General features: G+C 46.7%; 1 protein-coding gene across 3 annotated transcripts in view; it reads right to left on the bottom strand.

Annotated features, from left to right (window-relative positions):
• Window positions 1–26,394, bottom strand: part of LOC147436883 (phosphoinositide phospholipase C 6-like) — a 122,544-nt gene that overhangs the window by 62,418 nt on the left and 33,732 nt on the right. For all 3 annotated transcript variants that reach the window (XM_086486274.1, XM_086486272.1, XM_086486271.1), the window contains one exon: window positions 21,048–21,318. In XM_086486274.1, the coding sequence (XP_086342400.1) occupies window positions 21,048–21,194 (147 nt within the window). In that variant the 5' untranslated portion in view covers window positions 21,195–21,318. The remainder of the gene's footprint in view (window positions 1–21,047; window positions 21,319–26,394) is intronic.

Here is a 26,394-nt window from a genome sequence, read left to right as displayed (position 1 = left end):
CTAGGAAATGGTAGGTGTGGTGTAGAAGCTTCTTGGGATAATCTTGGGTAGAAAATTCAGCAAGTAGATGATACTCAAATGTGGGTGAAAGGGCTGAATTTACAGGTGAAGTTGCTTTATGAACAAAAAAGGGCAAGCTAGGGAGCATAGGAACAAGTGTCAACCACATATCAAAAAGGTAGACAAGTATCCCAGCGTTTGAAAAGCTTTACAACAAGTGTCCTTCCAATTGTCAAAAAGAGTGGACAAGTGTCCCAACTCATGGAAGCTTTGCAATAAGTGTCCTTCCACTTTTCCTTCTAGAATCATCCTCCTAAAATCTTTTAGAACCTTCCTTCTTTGGAAAACTGCTACAAAAAAATATAAGTATGGGTATCAAAGAAGACCTCTTTGTGTGTAGATCACGATTCTAGCTTCAAAGATGTTTGTGAACACATATAAGCATTCAGCCTACATATGCACGAGCAATCTTTCATGATCATGCCATGCTATTGATTGTAATTGTCGTTTCTAGCGGATCTAGCCCACACTCCAAGGAATTAATCCTTTCTATGTGCGAGTATGACCATGATATGCAAGAGTTACAAGTCACAAGCGCCCCTGTCCGGCTAGTTAGGTGGGAGTGTGCATTATCTATGTTCTAAATCACTACGTGGGTCCACCATAACCTGTGACCACTCATCGGTGGCCTACGCAAATGCACTATTATGGCTATCCTTCAAAGAGGAAAACAATTTTCAAATGTAAAAAATGAGCATTATTAGAAAAATCATACAAGATCTTTGTCTGTTGAGTTGTGACAACCCACCGGCTCTTGAACAGATGTCCTCAACTAAAAAGCAAGCCCGACGAAGCGCTCGCTGCTGCTGTTCTCCCCCCCCCGCCCTCTGCTCGCCATCGCGCCCCCAGCTCGTCTTCGCCCTCCCACCCTACCTGCTCAACGCTGCCCTGCCCACTGCCCTGCCCTGTCAACCGCCCACTCACCTGCCCTGCCCGCTACCCACCCGCATGCACGCCAGCCCTACTGCCCGTGCCGCTGCCCGCCTGCCCTGCCGCTACCCGCCTTCCTGCCTGTTGCTCCGCCCGCCTGCACATTACCCCTTATCCACCTCCTCGCTCTCTGCTTTCCTGCTTGACTGGTTCGACAGCACTTTCGACGTACTTGGTCCAGGAAGAGGTTTCCGTTCGCCGACGCCTCTTCACCCCTTCTTTATAACAACAGACACAGATGGAAGTTCAAGCTCCGCCACAGAGAGACTCCAATGAAGTCCCCTCGCCTGACCCCGCTGAGCCCACCATTCGACTTGCTCTCTCACCGATAGAGCAGGCGAGCCTAGCCGCAGAGGTGGAACGCCTTTAGGCGACTTCCACCATCTGCAAGATTCTCGGCACCAGACCCAGCAGAGGAGAACTGCCTGATCTTCTTCAGGCCCGCCTTCTCGCAGAGATGGGCAAGATCTTGGATGTTTAGTTCCTCAAACGCGGCTACTTCGAGACTTCTGAGACGGCGTCCAAGGTCATCACGATGAGCCCCTTGGCCATCCGAGCAGTTCGTGCCCACTTTCGACAGTGGAGGCATGGTTTTGATCCAGCTACAGATGTTCTAGTAGAGGAGGCAGACCTTCCCATCTCTGTCTGCTTTCCTGGTTTGAGGAGGGAGAACCTGCCATTTTTGTCCAGGATAGGCTCAGCGATTGGGATTGTCCTGGAGACACCTCGCACAACAGCCTCGGTAGCTGCCAAAGCGGCCGGCATCCCCTCAATAAGTGTTCTGGTTAGGGACACCCACACTCTCCTGAAGGTCATCCTACTTCCTCGGGTGATTAAGGGGTGGTTTCGATAGAGCGTGGAGTATTCAGGCCTCCCGAATCAGTGTTTCATTTGTCGGCAGATGTGCCATCTTGCGAAGGCCTGTCCACAGAGGAGACCCCGACCTACACCATAGGCCCAGCCCCAGCCCTCAAGGGGTGGCTAGCAACAACAGACAGAGTCACAGAGTATGCAAGCAGTGCCACCCTCCGAGCCTGGGGCTCAAGCGCAGGAGGGATGGTAGCAGGTTCGTGGTAGACGTCGGCAAGGGCCACTGCGCCAGCCCACTCAGAGTGGGTCCCAGGCTCCTGCCCAGCAGCAGTGGGTTCCCACGGGGTACCGATTCGACCCTCTTCAGCAAGACGAGGTCCCTACTCCAGCCTCACCCTCCACAACCCCCCCCCCCCCCCCCCCCCCCCCCCTACCTTTCCATCTCGCCCTCCTCCCTCTGCCGCTCCCCCTCGTCCCCCTTCTCCCTCCCGCCCCCTGCTCCCTCATCTCCTCCCGCTCAAGCCCCGCAGCCGTCCCAGGGGGCAGGGCCTTCCTCAGCTCCTTCCTCGACTACTAGGAGATCTCTTGGCAGCGCTTTTGCCACGAGTCGTTTGGCGAGAGAGGGACAACCTTTCTTGCGACCCTTTCTTCTAGTGCAGATGTCCCCCTTTGCAGCAGTCCCTCGTGGTCTGACGAGCTTCGATATTCGTCGTCGTTGGGATTTCTTTGCCTACAACTTTACACGATTTCTCGTGGCGACCCTTCACCAGACCTCGAGGCAGCCTGCTTCAGAGTTCATGTTCTGTTCCTTGCAGCTAGGGAGATTGAGGCCTTGGACTCAGCAGTTGGCTTCTCTTTTCCCCTATGCGGCAGGGACCAGGCTGAGTGGTCTCTAGACTCAATGTTGGAGTGGCTGCAGACACAGGCCCTAGAGTTCTCTCATCACATGGGAGACCTAGGGGTTACAGACTTGCTTCAGACTCTGTGGCCGTTGGCCAAGTTCTCTGTGACACCTCCAGACGCAGCAGATGTAGACACATTGTGGTTCACTTCTTTGCTGGCACGCAGAGTCCGCCATGTTATGTACACATACATGAGGACTCCTATGCAACGGAGGTTGCTTTGCGCACGGCTCGTTCTACTTGGGCTTGGGCCAGACACTCTTTGCAGTCCAATGTGGCGAGTGCACGTGCAGAGTTTTGATCTCAGTTGTTCAGTCTCTGCCGCAAGCAGAGCAATGGCATTGAGGGTGACTTCAACATGTTGGAGGACCCCTATGACAGGATTGGAGGTAGCCATACTACTGTGCATGGAGTTGAGTTGGCAGCTTGGGAGCGGTTTTGTATGACTTTGCGGGTTTCAGATGTGTCGCAGCATTCTAGCTTTGTGAGGCCCCCAAACAGCCTGGCCTTCTCTCGTTTGAACCGCAGTGGGAGGAGTGACTCTATCTTAGATAGATCGCTTCTACACTAGTGACCACTCCTGTGACTTGGGTGGGACAGTTGGCATTCTGGCTGGGACTTCCTTTTCGGACCATGCACCAGTGATCCTCAAAGTGGCACATAGACAGAGGGGGGGGAGCACGATGCTTTGCATCCCTGAGAGGATTTTGCTGGGCTCTGCGCTCAGAGAGTGAGTTGTGGCTCTTTGGATAGAGAGCTTAGACATGCAGGACTTTCCTGTTGAAAGAGTGGCCTCAGGACTTGCTCAACTTAGTCGACTCTTTCTTCAAGAGTCCTCCCCTCGCCTGGCTCAAGCGAGAGAGGAAGAGGAGCGTCTCCAATGGAGCCTTGCTTCCTTGCAGAGGATGCAGAAGCAGCATCCAGACAGTCCTTGGTTGGAGGAGCGATTGCAGCAGGCTCGCCAGGAGCTTCTCGGCACAGAGGAGAAGCGCCATGAGTTTGCTTTCCATCAACAGGCATCTCAGTGGACCCAGGTGCGTGACAGAGTGACAGGCGCTTTCTTTGAGGCAGTGGGACCCCGGCATACCCATGCCAAGGTCAGTGAGTTGAGGAGGCCCAACGGGTCAGTTGCTTCAGAGCCAGAGGACATGCATGCAGTTGCTACTGACTTTTAAAGTGATCTATTGTCTGCAGAGCCTCAGTCAGAGCGTCAGGATGCATGCAAAAGAGCAGGTGTGGGCAAAGATGCCTTGTCTTGTGCCTGAGGAGATGCGCCAGCAGCTTGAGCTGCCTCTTCAGCTAGAGGAGCTACACGCGGCTCTTAGAGCAGTTCCCCGTGGTAGCTATCCAAGTTAGGATGGTTTGGCTTCCAGTTTTTTCTTGGAGTACTAAAACTTGCTTGGCTCAGATCTCTGCAGCGCTTTTCAGTACATCCTACACACAGGAAAGATGCTTGACAGCATGAGTGAGGGCCTACTTTACCTCATTCCCAAGGAGGGTGGCTCCTTGGATGAGATTCAATAGTGGCGACCCATCACCATTTTCAACTCATTATACAAAATTCTTGCCAGGGCTCTGAGTTTGAGGATTCAGCCACTTCTAGAGAGAGCATCATACATGGGACACAGACAGGTTTTGTCAACGAGCGTAGTATCCTTGACAACATCTTTACTTTTTGAGAGGATTCTGCCCTCGCGCGGCTCTGTGGTGAGGATCAGGTGATACTTCTTCTCGATTTTGAGAAGGCCTACGATGAAGTCGACTGGGACTTTTTGGAGGGTACTCTGCGCAGGATGGGCTTCTCAAATGCTTGGATCAGAGGTGTGTCAGCTCTGTACAGACGGGCACACAATCAGGTACTTTTGTCAGGAGGTAGAGGTGATCGTTTCATGCTCTCATGATCAGTCAGACAGGGCTGCCCTCTTGCCCCCTTCCTCTTCTTGTTCTATGTTGAGGCGATGAGCAGGTTTCCAGTTTCGCAGCAGGTTGGTTTACGTGGCTTAGCGCTCCCTATTCGGGGAGATGAGCTAGTGGATGCTAAGTTTGCAAACGACTCAGCCTTGTACTTGGATGGCCGGGAGGCCAACCTTCATAGGTGTGAGCAGGCTCTTGAGACCTTTTGTTGTGCATCAGGCGCACTGATCAACTACAGAAAGACAGTGGCTTTCTCAGTTGGTAGTGGTCCTACGCCGGATTGGATGCCAGGTGCAGGTTTCAAGTGGATTCCCCCCCAAGGGAATGCAGTTCGATACTTGGGCTATCAGGTTGTTGGCTTGGACTTGTCTCCCGAGCAGCAGATTGCTCCCCTCCTCTTGTCCATTAAGAGGAAGTTATTGCATTGGAGCTCCGCGCGACTTTCTCTTGCAGGCAGAGTTGTAGTGGCCAACTAGGTGCTGTTGGCTACTATGTGGTACATCACTTCTTGTTGGATCTTTTCGAGCTCTTGCATCAGTCAGATAGAGAGGCTGATCAGGAACTTCCTTTAGTCAGGGCGTGACACTCAGATAGCCCGGGCCAAAGTGGCATGGCAGGTCATCATTCTTCCTTGTTCTCAGGGAGGGTTTGGGATCATAGACCTAGCACAGCAGAGCAGAGCCCTTCTAGGGAATTTTCTCGTCAAAGGACTCCTTCCAGGAGAGGAGCCCTGGAAGGAGTTCTTGCTTCAGTGGCTTAGTGCTAGAGTGTAACAGCCTCAGACACTCCAAGTCAAGAATCAATCACCACAACACCAAATAACCACTTCAAAACAATTCACAAATCACAATAGATTTGCACTGGCGCGACGGAGTTCCGTGCCTAGAGATATTGGCCCCAAAAACTGGCGCCCCTTTCGGTATTTCTTTATGTATTAAACTCAATGTCAAAGTACAAAGAGCGGTTAGGGTTTCACTCTCAGACTCTACGTCCAGATGCTCTGAGAAGTGAGGCCCTCACTGCGTATATAAAGATTACAAGGGATGCCCAAAAGCAGAGCCCCAAAAGCTTCCAGTTAAAAAGCAATCTCTCTCTCTCTCAAGAGAGTAAAATAAACCAGGTATTCCCTTGCTCATGTACCCATGCCATCACACATTGAACAAACATGGCCAATTTTCAAACAAGCTCTATGTGACGCCGTGGAACAAACAATGGGAAAAACGCATCGGCGAGGAAATCATGTTAAAGGGCTACCGCATAACCCATGGTTTGATGCATAGTGGTCTCGTACGGTCCCGTACGTTTTGTACACGTACGATGATGTGCGGTACTAAACGAACTAAAAAATATTAAGATGTACGATGACGTTACGTACGTTCAAAATAAAAAAACAAAGAATTCTTACGTCTAAGGCTCAGGCCCTTGGGTTTAAACTTTACACTTAAAGAAACTTGACATTATGAGATCTTCAATGGGAGCTTGAGAGGGAGAGACCCAATGGAGAGAAGATGGAGAGGCAAGACTCTAGTCTCTAGAGCTTGTCACTTGAGAGCTAGAACATGGGAGCATTGAGCAGTGAGAGCATTGAGAGCAATGAGCATTGAGAGCATTGAGAGCTTGAGAGCAATGAGCATTGAGAGCTTGGAAGTGTTGGAGAACAAGATGGAGAGGCATTGCTTAAATAGGAAGAGGCTAGAGCATGAGAGAGGGAGAGTTGGGCTGCTCAATGTAATCCATTCACAATTGTGAATTTTGCCCCCAAAAAAAGAAAAAAAAGAAAAAAAAAAAACGTACAAAACGTACGAGACGGTACGTGACCTGCAGTACGGAACGAGACGTTCCGTACGTCGTACGAAAACTACCCTGGTTTGATGAAGAGTGCAAGTATGTAAAAAAACAATTGCGGGCACTGTCAACGACGAACACGGAATGGGAAACTCTATCAAAAGACTACACAAATCTCAAGAGGCGGAAAAGAAGAAACTATGAGCTACGCACGTAGACACAAGCCGTAGCCAACTTCAAGAAAAATCCCAAAAAGGAATGGCTGAAAATAAAAGGACGGAGACATGACATTATGGGGGACATAAGCTCAGATGACATGTACATGTATGTGGAACAACTATATGTGCATAATAATGCGGAAGAAATGCCACACATGCAAACCGATCTCCATGCCCAAGACCACTTTGATTCCGAAACGGTTAAAAAAGGCATACAGAAACTTGCAAATGGGAAAGCTCCGGACATACTACACTTGAACTCAGAAATGCTTAAATAGTCAGGTATGAGAGCCAGAGAGTGGATACATAGAATGCTAAACCAAGCCATTGTTCAAGGGCTACCCGAGGATTGGCAAAAGAACTGGATCAAAGCACTTTACAAAAAAGAGGATGTAAATCAGCCTACCAACTACCGTACCATTATGGTAGGATCTTGCATGGCAAAGCTTTTGGGAAGCATCTTAGAACAAAGCATAAGCACATGGACAGAGACAAATGAAAAACGAGCAAAAGAACAAGCAGGTTTTCGACCAAAACATAGCACCATTGATCACCTTGTTTCACTCAGGGTATTAATGGAAGAGAGTCGGCTAAAGGGAAAAACATTATACTGTTGCTTTGTAGATTTCACCAAAGCCTTTGACACGGTACCGAGAATGGGTATATGGAAAAGGATGGAATGCATAAAATACCGATGCATCTCAGGAGTGCGGTAGCACGTCTCTATGACAGAGTCATATGTCAACTAAAAACGCACGAAGGGCTGTCCAAAGCTTTCTCGAGCAACATGGGGGTCAAACAAGGATGCCCTCTCTCCCCTACTCTTTTTGGATTATGCATTGATCAAATAGAAAGCTTCCTCCCTCAACTAGAAGGGGATGAACCAGCCATCGGGATGCTTACACTTCTCATGCTCATCTATGCAGACGATGTGGCTCTTTTCGCCCATGACATTACAGCTCTACAGAAATTGGTCGATGCGTTACATGCTTTTTGTGAAAATGTGGGTCTATCAATCAATGTAGACAAAACAAAGTTCATGATTGTAAAGACTCGTAAGATGGATATCCACGCCCCCCTCATGTATCAAGGGAAACAAATTGAGAAAGTTGACAGTTTCAAGTACTTGGGGATTGACATCCCGTGCAACCTATGCTTGGGGACAATGCGCACATAATAGAATTGACATCGGCCATGCCAAGTACTATCAATTTGAAAACATGTGCACACAAAGAAGCATAAAAAGATGGGAGATAAAAGCGACCATTTTTGAGACATGCGTAGTGCAAGCCATCCTCTACGGAGTGGAAATCTGGGGAGCAAGCATTTCAGCCCACACATGGAATGAAATTGAAAAAATTCAGAAAAAGTTTCTATGTCGACACATGGGGGTCAAAGAGACGACACCATACTCCGTGCTACTCTTGGAGACAGGCAAGAGACCACTAGAAATGAAAGCATTGCAAAAAATGTACACGTATATCATGAAGGTCAAAGCGATGCCTACTACTCGAATCCCCCGCATTGCATGGGAAACGGGATGTGCGCCGCAAAAGACAAAAAAAAGCAAATCTTTGTCATCGAGCCTCATACAGGACATTAAGAAATGGTTCGCTAAATGGAATGTAGAGGCATATGTGGACATGCTTATTGAGGAGGGCAAGGAGGGACAACATATGCTGAATTTTGAAATTGCATTACTAAATAGCCTCCACACCAAGTGGAAGACAACGCAACACCGCTCGAAATTTGAATACTATTGCAAGCATGTCAACACAAAGTATTGGGAAGGCTATAGCACAAACCCAATGGAAGCCCAGGCCCACATACGAACACCCATCCCCCACATGGCACGAAGAGCCATCTCTTTGATGCGCACAAGGTCACATATGCTCAAAATAGAAACAGAGGGCTGGCTGAAAATTGATGCTTCTAAACGGATATGCACATCATGTACAATGCAAGCTCCCGAAGATGAAGCACATGTGACATTGGAATGCCCAGAATACGCTCACATCCGGGCTAATTTTCAACCACTTCTAAGCGGTTGCTCTACCTTTGCGGACCTATTATCCAAGACAGACCCCTCCCCTACAGCTCTCGGAACATACCTCACCCGCATACTTGAGCATCAAAAGACACTCATAGGAACACAAAAAGAGAATAACACACACCACACCATACACCCCCGTGAGGGGAGACTATGTATCACTTTGAGGTCCCATGGGTCATTTCTGCCCCCCCCCCACGGACGTTAATACCAAATCAAATCAAATCAAATCCCCCCAAAGCGTAGCCCAAAAAGCATGCCCAATTTGCGTCGCTAGGAAGAGAAAAAGCAAGCCCGCAAATTCCGGAAATCCATACATTGCTGCCACGTGGCATTTGCCGCCAAATTAGGGTTTTAGCCGGTAGTTAGGGTTAGGGTTTCCAAAAATTAGGGTTTTTGAAAATTAGGCTTTCTGGCAAAAATTAGGGTTTGCAAAAAATTAGGGTTTTTGGCAAAAATTAGGGTTTCTGCTGTCGGTAGCCACGTCATCACTTTGTGACATAGAGTGCCTTAGGCTGGAGGCCCCTGGCGACCTTCGACCAGATGGATCTTCAAAGAGATGCACAGAGTTGGCTTGAGCAGGAGACTGGAGGACCGATTCAGTGTCAGTCTGCTCCGATCCTGGGAGCAGCTACGGAGAGGCCTAGAGCAACGACAGCCTACTTGCACGGAGGAGCACCTGAGATAGCCCCTAGTTTGGAACCCCATGGTTAGCACTCAAAGAGGCCACTTTGGTTGGTAGTAGGCCTCATGTTTCCTAGGGTCCCATATGAGAGGGTCCAGCACGCACTTTAGGTGACTAGCTACAGTTCTTAGGCTTGTCAGAGGAGCTTCACGGCATCCAACTACAAGGCATGAGAGGGGTGCAGAGCATGTGTCAAGACATCTCAGAGACAGTACCTGCTGAGTGGCTCGCACCTCTCGAGTCAGCAGCGCCCAGATGAATGGGGGCCTTCACGCAACTGGAGGTTCTCATCGCAGTTCGGGCTTGCTCAGAGACTATAGCCTCCTTGTTTTTCGAGCTACAAGGTGAGGGTCATTTACACGGAGTTTCAGTAGAGGCCCCACATGTGGCAAAAGTGTTGTTTTCAGAGGATCCGCGTTGTAGGCATCTGTGGGAGGATCTGTCATAAATCCCAACCCAGCAGCTCTAGAGACTCGGCACTGGAGACTATGAGCTTGGGAGAGTTGTCCACTGGCACGAGTGCATTGGGATCCTGGAGAGTGGTTATGGAGGGACCCTTTCTCCTCAGCAGATCATCCAGGTGTCCCTTTCTTTCAGTACACTGTTCAACTGGGTCGTCACATACTGGCAGCACAGAGAGAGGCTCGTCCTGCTCTGCAACACCTCATTGGCGAGAGGAGGGTCTCACAGCTGAGTTCTTGTCAGCTTTTTGGGAGAGGTTGTGGGACTCCAGACAGCCGAGACGAGTCACTTTGTTCCAGTGGCTGGTTGCACATCGAGCTATAGCAGTTGGGAGCTGGCTTGTACATAGCCATCTCTCGGTAGCATACGCAGCTTGTGACCATCTTATGGAGAGTCAACGTCACTGTCTTTGGGATTGTCCTTTGGCACAGCAGGTTTGGCTTCGTGTTCTTCGGCTCATGCCAGCTCTTTCCACAGCTCGGCGGTACACTTGGGGGGCAACTGCTTAGTCCACTCTCACGGGCCTAGCACTTCAGTTTGAGCTATCCTCCACCAGCAGGATGATAGTGATGCAGGGGGGTCAACCTACACTCCAGCCTGCTACTACAGAGCTTACCCCACAAGAGTGGTGCAGTGAGAGAGAGTGTTGGGAGCTCATTTGCGGCCCAACACTCTGCTTCATCTGGCGGGCCCGCTGCTTCCGCATCTTCGAGGCTCGCCCTATACCACCAGTAGAGACTGTTCGGGATCTTTGGCTAGAGCTGATCCATGCTCTCAGAGGACAGTTTGAGAGACTCCAGGGCAGCTTCGACCGCATGCGGGAGCGCAGAGAGGCTTTCCTTCGACCCTGGCACCCTCGGCCTTTTTTCACCATGGTCCAGGGTGTGCTCAGATGACACTACCGGCCATGTGTGTGGCTCTTCCCTCCTCCTATCTCTTGGTTTAGCCTCATTGTACAAATGTTGTTTTTTCATTGGGAGAGTCTCCCCCTAATGATTGTTGTAGCCCTCTCTTGTAGAGGTGGTTGTAACCCTATGGGCAGTTTCATTAACTAATAGAAGGATCTTTTTCTCGGAAAAAAAAAAACTGAAAAGCTTCTTCGTATTGTCTTATTTTTGTCCTTCTTTAAAGAATGAACTCCCTTTTCAATTTGCAAGCCTCTTTTTATCTTTATGTGGAAGGTTGTTACCACAAATATGCTCTAGCTCCCAAATTTCCGCATGATCGACAAGTTCGCTGAGACTAGAACATCTAAAGTGATTTAGAGTAGTACGAAGTTTCAAGTGCAAACCTCCTTGAACTTTTTGAATTGCTGTCACGTGACACATCCCAACCCTATGTGTCCGTGGACAAGCTACACCACAGCAGGGTTCAGTCAGTTCAGTCAGTTTAGATTAGCAGTGATCTGGCACTTTTGTGAGTCTATTCGTAGACCGTGCATGCCCAGTCACTGAGTGTAGATGCATATGCTCCGGTTGCACACAGCATGATCATCAGTATTCCCTTCAGAATCCATCAGATTCAATCAGGGGAATTTTCCAGTGCATTTAGCCTATTTTCCCTATTTTTGGTATTTTCACTTATTATTTTTAAGTGACTTTCCAACAAAAGTAGGTAGGGCAATTTTGCTAAATTAATATATAAGCAAACCCAAGTTAGCACTTTCTGGCAGAAGAGGCAGCAGGAGCTTCCCGCTCAACAGGCAACTTCTCAGCAGTACCCCCCAGCACCCCCAGCGTTTCGGATCCCCATCCTCGCCGGGCAAGTTCCCATCCTTGGCGTTTCCTCATTTGCAAACCATCACCATCAGCAATTTCAGCGTTTTTAGCATTGGAAAAGCCTGCAGTCCAGTGTTTTTCAACCTCAGCAGAGCATTAGCGATATCAGCCAAAAACGCCAGCAGACATCAGCCTTTGGTAGCGTTTTTGCAGCAGGTAATCAGCCCATTAAAACGCAACCCTTGACTTGCAGATCTGCAGCGTTTTCAGCCTGCAACAGCCATATAAAAACGCAGCCTGACCCCCTTGACATCAGCATTTTTATTCAGCCAAGACCCATCGACAATAACAGTCAAATTCAGCCATAAAACAGAAGTAAAACGGTCCCTTTTCGGCCACCAAGATAACCCCGAAATTCAGCAAATAGAAGATCCCAGATTTCAGCCCTAAGTCGTCGTCATCATCACCGTCGTCGTCATCGGCATAGTCCAAGTTGCATCAGTCCATTGCATACGCATTGTACACCTTTGTGCAATCAAAGTAGACAACTCTCGCCGACGAGAGTGGGGCCTTCGGAGGAGGGTTTACAAACTCTCGGTGTCGTATCTCTTCTCTCTCCTTCTCTCAGTCTCATTCACTTGCACGCACAATAAGACGGAAGTGTGCCCGATGCGCGATAAAGTAAGGGTGGGAATGGCTAATAAGTCCGAGTCGGAGCATGAAGCTTCTTCAAATAAAATTCAAGTAGCCTTTGGAAGCGCCGGTTTGCTCTATCTACTCTTTTGTAGGATCGGTATGCTTTCAAAAAAGCACACGCCTAAGTCACGACGCGGACACCACATGCCAACAGAAAAGAACAGACTAAACAGACTTTTAGCACTTCAAGAACAACTTAACTGAAAAAGAGAGAGAGAGCACACGTGACACGGAGTGGCGGAATTCCACCCCAGAGAGTATTGGCCCCAAACTTTGGCACCCCTTTCGGTATTTCTTTATATTGCATCATCAAAGTACAAGCCGTACTCCAGACTCTACACCTTCTCCAAGAAGCATGCCCGAGAATGAGCCCTAGCATCATATTTAAAGGCCCTTGGCCTGAAAAGCAGTTACAGTAAAAAGCCTTTAAAACTCAAAAGCTTCTGCTCCAAAAGCAAAGCCAAAAAGCTACCAACGTAAATCACGAAAATCCGTACAGCCTACCACGTCATCAGCCAGCGCAAAATGCGGAAATCTCCCTACTGCCCTTAGGGTTAGGGTTAGGGTTTCTGCAGTTTTAGGGTTTTTGGCAACAAAATTAGGGTTTGCAAGTTTTAGGGTTAGGGTTTCCAAAATTAGGGTTTGCAAGTTTTAGGGTTAGGGTTTCCAAAATTAGGGTTTCAGTAGTTAGGGTTTCTGCTCTCGGCAGCCACGTCATCACTTGTGACAGTTTAGGCCCCTGGGCCACATCTGTAAGTTGGCTCCATTCTTTAGGCTTTGACACGTCAGCAGTTTGTTACATCTCCCCTTCTTGAAAGAGAGTAATCGTCCGCGATTACAGCATATCTTCAAAACAACTCAAGTTAGCTCAAAAATTTCCGAGGGTCATTCCGAGGGACATTTCGAGGGCAATCAGTTTGCTCTTTTTATTAAGGAGTTAGGTTCTCCTTTCTGCTCTTTTGATCAAGAAGTTAGCTTCTCCTTTCGGCTGTTTTGATCAAGGAGTTAGCTTCTCCTTTCTTCTCTTTTGATCAAGGAGTTAGCTTCTCCTTTCGTCCAGATCGGAACCCTTGATATTCCGGCGTAGTAAAATTAGCCATCACACCCAGACCGTACTGATCTTCCACGGGTGTCTTGATGCACTAAAAAATTACATACCCAGGCAATCTCATCCAATTAGGAATATTCAGTGGTTGGCACATCACAATGCAACACAAATGCTCACATATGCATGTTACAAGGCATAGAAACATAAAGTCGCCGATAAACACTTCCCCCTCAAATAACCATCCAGGTCTGGGCCATGAGCTATTCAACAGCTCCCTCATCACTCGTCCCGCAAATAACCTAAAAAGGTCCGGGCCATGAGATACAGAGGCCTTTTACAACCAAACGCCCCCAACACCGCAGCCTGGTCGTTTGGAGATGCTGAGAGTAACCACTGCTCAAACTTCTTAATACTCCTCCCGCATAACCATCCAGGTCCGGGCCATGAGTAACAACAATACTCCCCCCATAAATAACCACAAGGGTCCGGGCCATGAGTAAAAACAACACTTTTCAATCATTCAACACTCTCCCCGCAAATGACCACAAGGGTCCGGACCATGAGTAATAACAACAATACTCCCCCCGTAAATAACCACAAGGGTCAAAACAACACTTTTCAGTCATTCAATACTCCACCCGCAAATAACCACAAGGGTCCGGGCCATGAGTATGAACAAGCATTCTCAAACATAATTTCTCACTACTCCACCTAGGAGTAAAATCACCAATCATTGAAACCAGTATTAAAACCAGAGTCAAACAATTCAAATTGGCACCAAGACAGGTTCAAAACAAATACTATCCATTTCAAACAAATTCCAAACAGGATCACCAAACAAGTTCTCAAACAGATTTCAAACTTAAAAAATCAATCTCGACATCAGTCGAGCTCGAAAAATCTACCGACTTTCCATCCTGGAACCTGCACCAAAAATTAGAGTTAGGTTCACTGTGTAAGGCCGTAGCCTAGCACAGCATGGTCCATCAGCTCTTGGACAGACATTGTTTCTTTGGCGGCAATGGTAGTCCCAAGATAGAAATCGCACCGAATCTCCAAGGTCATCTGCTTGTGAAGAGACATCTACTTAGAGATGTCGAGAAATTTCAAGTTATGATCTGCTAGGGTTTACATGGCAAGCATTTCAGGATACCCCACTCTGCCAGAAGTTGCACTCCGAAGGAAGATGTCAGAAACCATATAACTTCAGGCAAAATTTTTCTTGAAAGCTTGCCAAGTCCTTGGAAGTGTGCGGCTTGGTAGCTATAGACATCAACATCTGCATGGCACTGCTTCTGAGAAAAACAGTGACTCGAAACAAATCTGGGATCCTTCTTTTGCAAGTTATCTTAATGGCTTATGCCCTGTAAGACATGAGCGGTGAAGGCGGGAGCGCGCCCGATGCGCGATGAAGTAAGGGTGGGAGTGGCTAATAAGTCAGGGTTGGAGGGCGAAAATCTCTCCAATAAAATTCCATCAATAGCTCTGTCTTCTCTTTTGTAGGACCGGTATGCTTTCAGAAAAGCACACGCCTGATGCTCTAATACCACTGTCACAAGGTGGGCACCACGTGCCAATAGGAAAGAACAGATTGAACAGACTTTTAGCACTTCAATAACAATTGAACTGAAAGAGAGAGAGAGAGAGAGAGAGAGAGAGAGACGACACGCGACACGGAGTGGCGGAATTTCACCCCAGAGAGTATTGGCCCCAAACCTTTGCGCCCCTTTCGGAATTTCTTTATATTGCATCATCAAAGTACAAGCCGGTACTCCAGACTCGGCACCTTCTCCAGGAAGCATGCCAGAGAATGAGCCCTAGCCTCATATCTAAAGGCCCTTGGCCCAAAAAGCAGTTACAGTAAAAAGTCTTTAAAACTCAAAAGCCTCTGGTCAAAAAGCAAAGCCAAAAAGCTGCCAACGTAAATCACGGAAATCCGTACAGTCTGCCACGTCATCAGCCAGCGCAAAACGCGAAAATTTCCCTGCTACCTTTAGGGATAGGGTTAGAGTTTCTACAAATTTAGGGTTTCTAGCAACAGAATTAGGGTTTCAGGTTTTAGGATTAGGGTTTCCAGAATTAGGGTTTGCAGGTTTCAGGGTTAGGGTTTCCAGAATTAGGGTTTGCAGGTTTTAGGGTTAGGGTTTTCAGAATTAGGGTTTCAGCAGTTAGGGTTTCTGCTCTCGGGCAGCCACGTCATCACTTTGTGAAAGTTTAGGCCCCCGGGCCACATCTGTAAGTTGGCTCCATTCTTTAGGCTTTGACAAGTCAGCAGTTTGTTACAGAAGCCTGTCAAAAACTGAGCCCTCTGCACATATATAAAGGCCCTTGGCCTATGAAAAGCATTTTACATGAAAAGCCTTCAAACTCAAAAGCAACTGGCCCAAAAGTAGATGCCCAAAAGCTGCCAGCACAAAAGTTGAAATCTGTACAACTCTGCCACGTTAGCATTCAACGTAAAACACGGAAATCCGTACAACTCTGCCACGTTAGCATGTAAAATCCGAAAATCCGTACAGGCTATCAGCGCGAATCCGGGAATCCGTACAACTACCACGTCATCTTCTCTTCGCTCGTGCACGCCCGCGCGCGCGCGCGTGTGTGTGTGTGTGTGTGTGTCTGTGTGATTGCTTTATTTTAATGCCTTTATGTCACTTGGGCCCCATCGGACGGGGTCCAATAAGTTGGTGGCAATTTCTTCCGCTTCTTCTTCTTGGGCTCCTTCTGCTTCTTCTAGGGTTTAGGCCCCTCGGTCAGGATCTACAAGTCGGTTTCGTTCTTCAATGGCTTGCAATTTGTGAGACCTCCTATGATTTAGCTCTTTTGAGGATTGTACCTTGAGCCTTTGTATCAACTCACTCATTATATTCCCACACGCACACCACATTGTGCTATATTAGCCCCCAATCACTACTTTCCCCTCCCTACTCATATCCTACATAGTTCTAGCTAGCTGCTTAGAACACATCTAGCAGTCAAGATTTTAGTTTTCCACTTTACTTCATTTTATTTTTGTTCCCAGACATTGTATGAGATCCACCAAGATTGTATCAATTTGGTCTCATAGGTCACTTTGGCATTTTGAAGATGTTTTATATAACATTTCATCTCTCTCTCTCTCTCTCTCTCTCTCTCTCTCTCTCTCTCTCTCTCTCTCTCTCTCTCTCTCTCTCTCTCTCTCTCTCTCTCACCAGAGGATAGTGGATTGTCTGTAAACCTTGGTAAAACCAAGGTTATGGTGTTTAACACCACACCACAATGGATCAGGATATCAGCACTGACTTTCACATATGGTCAGGAGATTGTAGAGTATAGATGCATACACTTACCTTGGGGTTGTCTTCACTGGGGCCGAGGTTTTCTTTGGGGAGAGCAGCAAAGACTGGACTGACTAGAGCTTATGCGGCCTTGGGAGGCTTGGAGAGGATGTGTTCGCAGGTTCAGTTCCAGGAACCTTGGACAAAGTTATGGCTCGTTAATACTTTAGTAGCCTCAGATATGGGGACCTTTTGTAGGCCAGGATGGTTGGAGATGTATGGAGAGGCCCTTGGTATCTATGATCTCTCGATTGATCAGAAATACCCCAGGCTATCATTCGAGCAGAGCTAGCTGCCCCTCCTATGGAGATTGAGGCGCTTACCAGATCAGTCTCCTTTGTGCACAGCTTGTGGGATACTACTAGAGACAAATATGCTAGACTGGCCCTTGTCTTGTAGACAGTTAGCTCTTCAGGGGGACACTTCATGCTGGTATGTTCCAGATGCATGGCTTCACCATGGACACGCTGCCCCCTTTCCAGTACTATCTTCCGACACCCTCGATGTCTCTTACACGGGTGGAGATTACTAGACTCGTTCGTTGGGACCTGATCCAGCTGGATACCGGGAGGACATGGATAGAGCTGCCACAGGAGTTGGGCACGAAGATGGCTTTCTATAGAGAGCATCTTCTCCACCTCACAGGAGATGGGTTTGTGATTCGACCCAGCTACATGGATACACATATGTCTCATGGTTTGCGGTGTGCCATTGGTCAGATGCGCACATCCTCACAACAGCTCGAGATTGAGACTAGTAGATTCAGAGGGATACCAATAGACAACAGGATATGCCGCTTATGCCAGCTAGAGCCAGAGACAGAGCTACATTACATATGTCATTGCACAGTGTACTATGAGATTCGGGGCCGTTTCCACTGCTTATTTAGAGAGGGTTTCGGTCCTTTCTCTAGGGTCATGAATTATGAGGATCAGAGATATCTTGGGCTATATCTACTTGAGTTACACAGATATAGAAACACTTTATTGGAAAGAGCTAGTGTTAGGTGCAGCGGAATGAATGTTGTTCTTTCTCAAGATGAGTGCTCCATAATGTGCTCAAGGTTCCTTTTTGTTCTCATGGAAGGGAGCGCCTTCTGTTCTTAATGAGAGAGTGCAATGATCATAAACAAAGTGAATGGACACTGTGCGTGCAAGTGTATGAGACTGAGAGATAGAGAGAGAAGAGAATACGACACCAAGGACGATGTAAAACCCTCCTCCGAAGGCCCCACTCTCGTCGGCGAGAGTGGTCTACTATTGATTGCACAAACCGGTACAAAGTGGATGCATGTGACCGATGCAAGTCTAGGCTAGATCGATGACTCCGACGGGGATGGCGAGACCGATCTAAGGGCTGAAAACTGACGCTTTTGTATTGCTGTCCAAAAATGCAAATGGCTGAATTCTGCGGCTGATTTGCTGCTGTACCAAAAACGCTACTGGCTGAAATTCACCGGGACCAAAAACGCTGATGGGTGCTGATCTCTGATGGCTGAAAACTGCTGGTCTTTATGGTGGTCAAGGCTGAAATCTGCTGATCCTTGTTGCTGAAAATCGCCATGGCTGAGGCTGCAAATCTGGAAACGCTAGGGCTTCTGAAAAACGCCAGGGCTGCAAATACTTCTTGGAGGAAAAACGCTAGCAGATTGGGATGGTCTGGTGATGAATCTTGCTGAGCTTGATGGCCATGGACTGCTGAGTGTTGAAAATGCCAAGGCCTGATGTCTTCTGGCGATGGGGTTTCTTGATGAAAAATGCTAGGGCTAGGGGAGTCTGCTTGGAGGAGAAAATGCCACCAAGGGAGGTTCTTGCTGAGAAGTTGCCTGTTGAGCTCTGGTGCTCCTGTTGCCTCTTCTACCAATTAGTGCTAGTTTAGGTTTGCTTATATACAAACTTACTCAATTTGCCCTACCTACTTTCCAACAAAAGTCACTTAAAAATAATAAGTGAAAAATATCAAAAATAGGGAAAATAGGTTAAATGCACTGGAAAATTCCCCTGAAGGATTCTGATGGATTCTGATGGGAATGCTTATAATCATGTTGTGTGCAACCAGAGGATATGCATCTACACTAAGTGTCTGGACATGCACGGTCTGCGAGCAGACTCACAAAAGTGCCAAATCACTTCTAAATCTAGACTGATTGGACTGACTGAACCCTTGTCCTGCTGTAGCTTGTCCACGGACACAGGGTTGGATGTGTCACGTGACAGCTAGAGAGAGACAACCCCACAGACAGATTACAGATTTCTTTTCACTAGATATGAGACAGCCAGAGGAGCAGCCATCACTGTAGAGCTCTCAACCCACACTCATTCAACCACTACCGGCACTCTCATCGACCGAGCACTAGAGCTACAGGGATCCAGACAGCCACGAGTGAGGAGAGGGGCTACACAGCATCGACGGAGACTACAGTAGAGGATTCAAGCCATACTCTCTCGACATCCAAAGTGCAGATGAGGATGGATTCTAGTAGTAGTAGTACTTTTGTTCTAGTCTTTTTGTACCCAGACATGGTATCAGATTCACAATTTTGTAACAATTTGGTCTCATAGGTCATTTTGGCCTTTTGAAGACGTTAATATAACATTTTATTTCTCTCTCGGGTCGACTTCGGCCTCCAGTGGACGTTAATAGACTTTCTTTCTTTTTTTCTCAAAGACTACCTTTAGGAGCAAAGGACTTACACATAGAGGATCCATGCAAAGGCAGATCACTTTTTTTTATAGAGGGAATACTCAAGATGGCCCACCATAGGTTACCCAGTCACACCCCCATTGGGACATCCTTCTTGATCGAGCCATCCAGCTTGGCCACTCACAACACCCAAGGATGCAAGGATCTTCACATTGTAGACGAGATCTACATCAAAGGCTACGGAGCATCATTGAGGGACACCCCCCCTCGCCCCCCCCCCCCCCCCCCCCCGCCCGTACCCAAACCCAAAAAGACAGCTAGCTACAAAGGACATTTGAGGCCATATTGCAAAGACCCATGACAGAGTTCATGGGATGATCACCAATGTATACTTTCCCCATTGTACACCTCATTAAACTCAAAAGTCACTTGCAACTTGAGTCCACTGAGCAGCATGCTGCCTGTGGAAAACAAAATCCTGACGTCGCTCTTGAAGTTCAAAGCTATTCTGTCTGGTCTAACTAAGCTGGGTCTTTATCCAGAGACTCTCTGGCTGCCTCTCTTGCATATGCTAGAGTGAGGCTAGGCAGCAAGTGAATCACCCTCGTGTGTAAGCACACTCCATAGAATGTCCTTACACAAGGAAGAGAGCCAGAGATAAGCATTACACTCTAGCAACAAGCGGGCAGGTATGTTGATTGCTGTGGGGTGCTGATTGATCATGGGGCACAAGGAAGAGAGCCAGAGATAAGCATTACACTCTAGCAAGCGGGCACGTCTGTTGCACGGTAACAAAGTTGAGGCAAATAGTCTTTGAGGCTAATGATGATTGTCTCAGCAATGGCAGCCAAGGTTTTGACTTGAAGTTAGGGATTGTGGACGAGCTGCATGATGCACTTTTGAGGGACTGCACCATAATTGAGGCTCATCTCGACCGGCTTGTCAACTCTACCAAGCCTAAAAACTAAGTTGTTACATGCTTTACAGAGCTATTTTCTCATGCATGCTTTCAAGCAAAAGCTTACCTAATGGAGCCACAATGTTGTTTGGCTTATAGGGTACCTGCATAGAAGCGTTGCACCATAGAGTGGGTACACATAATTTTTTAAACAGCCACTATGCAACTCTAAGAGTCTCTGAGCTAGGTACATTCCATGCAGATTTACACACATGTTTCAAACAGTTGCATGCAATGAGTTGTGGTGTTAAACGAAGTAGAGTAAGCTTGTACTTCCACAAATGCAGAAGCACTCCTATTCTAATGTTACATGCACCACGTCTCCATGCACAAGTACACAATTGTAAGCCCCGAAACTGCAATTTAAACCAATAAAAGAGTATTACTTTCGGCATTTTTTCTCAAGCCCTGACAACATGAAAGACTTGACAATAGAAATAAATGCAATGTAGCAGGTGTTAAGAGCTATGTATCAATCTATTGTCCCAACATAATACACAACACAAATAGCAACGGACATGAGCATATATCAACACAAAGTTCAGCGTACTACATTTCTTTCATGACTAAAGCGATTCAGGGCAGACTCAAAAACCAAACATAAGGGGGAGTTGGCTTTCATTCTACATATTGCACAACTGTTTGAGTTCACGTTTTGCACACGTTAAATTTTCCTGAGTACAGAGCACGTGATTGATTAAAAAGTTTAGTATAGCCGGTTGTGTGCTATTAATATTAGTGTTTCTGAATTCCCGAACGATTCTCCATGGAAAGCCTTGAATGCGTCAACCATGGGCTACTGCAGGCATAACAACAATCAACAAATGTAGCATGTGAAATCGGTAATGTACCTGCTTAGAAACTTGCATTGGAGGGTTAAGATCTGGGTGTAAAAGAAAGTCAAAAAATTCATTGACATCTAACGTGGTAGCGATATCCAAGTTGTCATTATTGCTGCTACGTCGACGATGATCACCATGGAAATGATGAAAATGCATGTGGTGATTGTGGTGCTGACGGGGTCGGCGATGGTGGCCATCCCACTCTTCGTGAAATCGCGCAATGAATTGAGCCGCTTGATCCTCGTCTGCATGTACCTCTCCTTGTGTGCCACACAAAAATCTAAGAAAAAGGCCATTTAATGCAACATAAGTCTTCACCTCATGATTAATTAAAAATCAAAAGAAGAGGCAATAGCGATTGCCAAAGAAACATTCCAACGAGTAAAGACTGGAGAAAGTGGTATAAACAAAATTCCCTTGTGATCACTGAATTAATTATGCTGCTTGATGTGTTGCAATGTGACAAGACATGTAGGACATTTTCAGCCATGTAGTGAAATATAGAATCATGTCAAAGGCCTTGGTCATTTGAGAGTTCAAGATCCCCATGCCCAAGGAGGAAACTTGAATCAGCTCTTCTTACTTCATGTAAAATCGTATGAATTATTTTCACCGTGGTAGCAAATGGCTTTTACGAATCGTAAAATCCATTGAAGATAGCATCCTTTTTTCTTGTGTTTACAGCCAATCCTCCTCTCAAATCGGAAATTAAAGTAAAAGCAAAGTTGAAACCTAATAGAAGAACTCTCTTTCAACATCAGAGGAAATTGATCAAGCCGTGGAGCGGAAGATCAACAAAATCTTAAAATGTAGGAAGTGCTCTTGCAAGGGACAAAAATCCAACGCTTTTCCCGGCTATCTTGCCAGCAATCAATTGTATAGGATTTGGCAAAGAAGGGGTCTAAAAGGAAATACCGCCGACATGTTCACTTTGAGGACGACTCCAATTTCCTCCTCCTCCTCCTAGTTCCGATGAGGAAGACCAACGGAAGTCGAAGAAACGAAAGTACCAGAAAAGCATATGAAGAAAGAGTTCAAACATAAAAACTCCTTCTGACGACTCGGATGGAGACTCTCACACTTCAGAACCACTTGTGGCAAAAGAAGAAATCATCCGATGTCACGTGCACATCTAACCCTATGTGCATGTGGACAAGTTAACTCCTATTTCTAGGGTTTAGGACAGCCTAGGAAGTGTTTTGGCACCCTTGTGAGCCTATACGCAGGACATGCATGTCTAGGCACTTTAGAAGAGTTGCATACCCTCTGATCGCACAAGCACACCCAGTGTCTGCTAGGTGTAGGCATTGGAAAGTGTTCCCATACAGTTGCATGATTACCCAGCCCAGGTATTTATCTACATGTGAAGCACCTCTTATAAGTGAGTTTATTAACTCATTAATAGGTGACATTTTTAGAAATCGTGGGATTTTTAGTTGCATTGCCCAACCGAGCTTAAATATCCCTATATGAGTGACCGTAAAGGTCACTTCTCAAGCATAAGTCAGTACCCGCACCAAGTACCTGCAGTACCTCAGCATCTCTTCCGTTTTTGCACCAAATCAATCCATCAGCACCAATGTTTTCAGTTTTCAGCCGTAACCTCGCCGTACCGTCGCAGATCCAGCCATCACTACCAACGTTTTCAGTTTTCAGCCCAAGATAGCAGATCAACCAGCGTTTTCAGATTCAGCCCTTAGATCAGCCAGTGTTTTGCAGTTTTCAGCCCATCGCCGAAATCGGCAACAAGTTATCCGCCTATAACCTCGTCACAGTCGCAGATCCCATTCAGCATCCCTAGCGTTTTGCATTTTCAGCCCTTAACCCCAGTGCACTCTAGGGATGGAACTACGCCACTCTATATCTCGTGTGAAGTCTTTCTTTCAGTTCACTTGTTTTGAAGTGCCTAAAAGATTGTTCGGTATGTCCTCTTTCATTGGTATCAGAGCTTCAGACGTGTGCTTTTTTGAAAGCATACCGGTCCTCCTGTCACGAGACTGTGACAAAAACTTATTTTAATTATTGGTTTCCTTCCCTTGATTTTTATTTAATTTTTGGGACCCTCTTTATGAAATCACAAATGCCAAGACATTGCATGGCGAGTGTGAAACATTTAACGGCCAATGGCCGAGAGTTTCATCCGCAAGAGTTAATGTCACAAGACGGGCACCACGTACAAATAGAAAAGAAAAGACTGAATAGACTTTTAGCACTTCAATAACAACTAAACTGAGAGAGAGAGAGAGAGAGAGAGAGAGAGAGACGACACGCGACACGGAGTGGCGGAACTCCACCCCAGACAGTATTGGCCCCAAACCTTGGCACCCCTTTCGGTACTTCTTTACATTGCATCAGCACAGTACAAGCCGGTACTCCAAACTCTGCACCTTCTCCAAGAAGCATGCCAGAGAATGAACCCTAACCTCATATTTTAAGGCCCTTGGCCTGAAAAGCAGTTACAGTGAAAAGCTTCAAACTCAAAAGCAACTGGTCCAAATGGCAAAAAGTGCTAGCGCCAAAATATTCCAACGCGTTTTGTGGAAATCCGTACAACTGCCACATCAGCACTATCAGCGCGTTTTGCGGAAATCTGCCACGTCAACACTGTCAGCGAAATTTCACGGATGTCTGTACAACTGCCACGTCATCAGTCCACACGTGTGTGTGTGTGTGTGTGTGTGTGTGTGTGTGTGTGTGTGTGAGAGAGAGAGTTCTGCTTTATTTTAATGCCTTTATGTCACTTGGGCCCCATCGGACAGGGTCCCATAAGTTGGTAGGACTTCTTCTTCTGTTGTTGCTTGTTCTTCTTAGGGTTTAGGCCCCTCGGCCGTGATCTGAAGGTTGGCTCTGTTCTTCAGTGACTTGACACGTCATGTAAGGTGCAGCGGAATGAATGTTGTATTTTCTTAAGATTAGTAATCTATATTGCTCAAGGTTCCTTTTAGTTCTTAGGGAAGGAGAGAGCCTTTCGTCTTTATGGAGAGTGCTAAGTGAGTGGATATTGTGCATGCAAGTGAATGAGACTGAGAGAAGGAGAGAGAACAGATACGACACCGAGAGGTTGTGAAACCCTCCTCTGAAGGCCCCACTCTCGTCGCGGAGAGTGGTCTACTTTGATTGTACAAAGGTGTACAATGCGTATGCAATGGACTGATGCAACTTGGACTATTCCGATGACGACGACGGATATGACGACGACGACTTGATGGCTGAAATCTGTGGTCTTCTAACTGCTGATTTTCGGGACTGTTTCGGTGGCTGAAAATGATTGTTTTGGCTACGCTTTCTTGGTTCAATGATGGGGGAACTTCTCCAACCAATCTGGGATGTATCTGCTAACTTGCTGAAGGCTGAAAACCTGCGTTTTGAACTGCTGAATTCTGCGTTTTGCTACTGCTGGGATTGCGTTTTTGCATGGCTGAAAAACGCTGGTTGATGATGCTGAAAATGACTGGTCTGCAGCAGATGCCTAGCGTTAGTAAAAACGTTGAGTAGGGCATGTGGTTGGTGAGCAAAATCGCCAAGGCTGGGGCTGATTTGTAGGGGGAACAAACGCCAGGAAAGGGGGGAACTTTGGTGGCGATGGCTCATGCTGAGAAAACGCCAAGGAAGGGTGAGAGGATGGCCTAGGGTTTGGAAACGCTAGGGGTGCTCAGAGGGGGGGTACTGCTGAGAAGTTGCGTGTTGAGCAGGAAGCTCCTGGTGCCTCTTCTGCCAGAAAGTGCTAACTTGGGTTTGCTTATATATTAACTTAGCAAAATTGCCCTACCTACTTTTGTTGGAAAGTCACTTAAAAATAATAAGTGAAAATAACCAAAAATAGGAAAATAGGCTAAATGCACTGGAAAATTCCCCTAACTGAATCTGATGGATTCTAAAGGGAATACTGATGATCATGTTGTGTGCAACAGGAGGATATGCATCTACACTCAGTGACTAGGCATCCACGGTCTACGAATAGACTCACAAAAGTGCTAGATCACTGCTAATCTAAACTGACTGGACTGACTGAACCCTACTGCGGTGTAGCTTGTCCACGGACACATAGGGTTGGGGTGTAGCTTGTCCACGGACACTTAGGGTTGGGATGTGTCACATGACATCCCCTCCTTTTCAAAGTGAAGTACTAGTACCAAACTGTATGGCGTCGAGGTAGATCGCCAACAGCATCCGAATCTTGGAAGGGACTCTTCATCGGCCCACTCTGATGTGTGGGTCGTGCGGTACTTGAGCTTCATAAAGGTCTGCAACACTTGCTTCTTTGGGCCGCGCCGAAAGCGACACAAAGTCTTCTGTGGCTTCTTCGATGCTTCAACTTCATCTAGAGTCGTGCTTCTTCCGTCTTCAAGAATCTCCATGGCTGAAAATTCCTAAAACCATCTCTAACACAACCATGAACATACCCATTCCATGCAAAGTGAAGGAAAAAAATCTTGTCTTCTCCAAAAACTGTGTATGCAATGTAGATGAACATAGAGACAGAGTGACAACCCGTTCATCAAACATATGCAAACAATGAGGTCGAATCTTTTCTGTTTGATCGAAATCAATCAACTGTGGCAACTCACAATGGAAATGCCCATGCTTGGTGCTCATACTATCATGTGCTCGTTCCGAAACTGTGTCATGCCAAGGAAGAGACATAGAATGTGACTTCCTGACATACATACTTTTCAGTTTTTCATGAAAAATCCGCATACATTCGTGCTCATCCATGAGAGAAACGTGCTCAACATACAATATGTCATGCCTAGTAAAAGGGATCATATAACGATGCTGACTAAAATACAGGAAACGATCACGAATGAAACACTCGAACAATGCGTGCGTATCAATCATGCAAACACATAATACTTCCTGTGAGGGTTCCTTGGACCTAGGCTCGAGAGCCAAGATCGCTTCTTCGTGATTGATAGAATCTGCAACGAGGTTAGCTTCGCTAGAAAAAGCATCCACTAACACCTCATCCTTGTGAACAATCACATCATCTTCATGCAACTCATCATGCTTGTGAGAAATCACATCTTGATCATGCAAATCATGATGCTTGTCATTGTCATCCAAATCATCATGCAAATCGTTATCCTTCAAATCGTCATGCTTCTCATAATCATACAAATCCTATGTGTCATGTTGTGGAGAAAAAGAGACTGAGAGAGTCTCCTTATCTCGAATCCTTTCAATCTTGTCCTGCATATTAGCAATGAGAGATGGAGAAGGAGCAATGTCCTCTCCATGAATGACAATAGGAGAATCACTGTCGGCATTGAGAGTTATAGTGTTAGCCGCAAATTTCATGAGAGCATCATTATCACGAAACCATCGAATGCCCAAAATCATATCACATCCTGAGAGA

This window comes from Adiantum capillus-veneris, chromosome 17 (assembly GCF_014529385.1).
Source record: "Adiantum capillus-veneris isolate H3 chromosome 17, ASM1452938v2, whole genome shotgun sequence".
Lineage (NCBI taxonomy): Eukaryota > Viridiplantae > Streptophyta > Polypodiopsida > Polypodiales > Pteridaceae > Adiantum > Adiantum capillus-veneris.
This window is presented reverse-complemented; position numbering and strand designations above follow the sequence as displayed.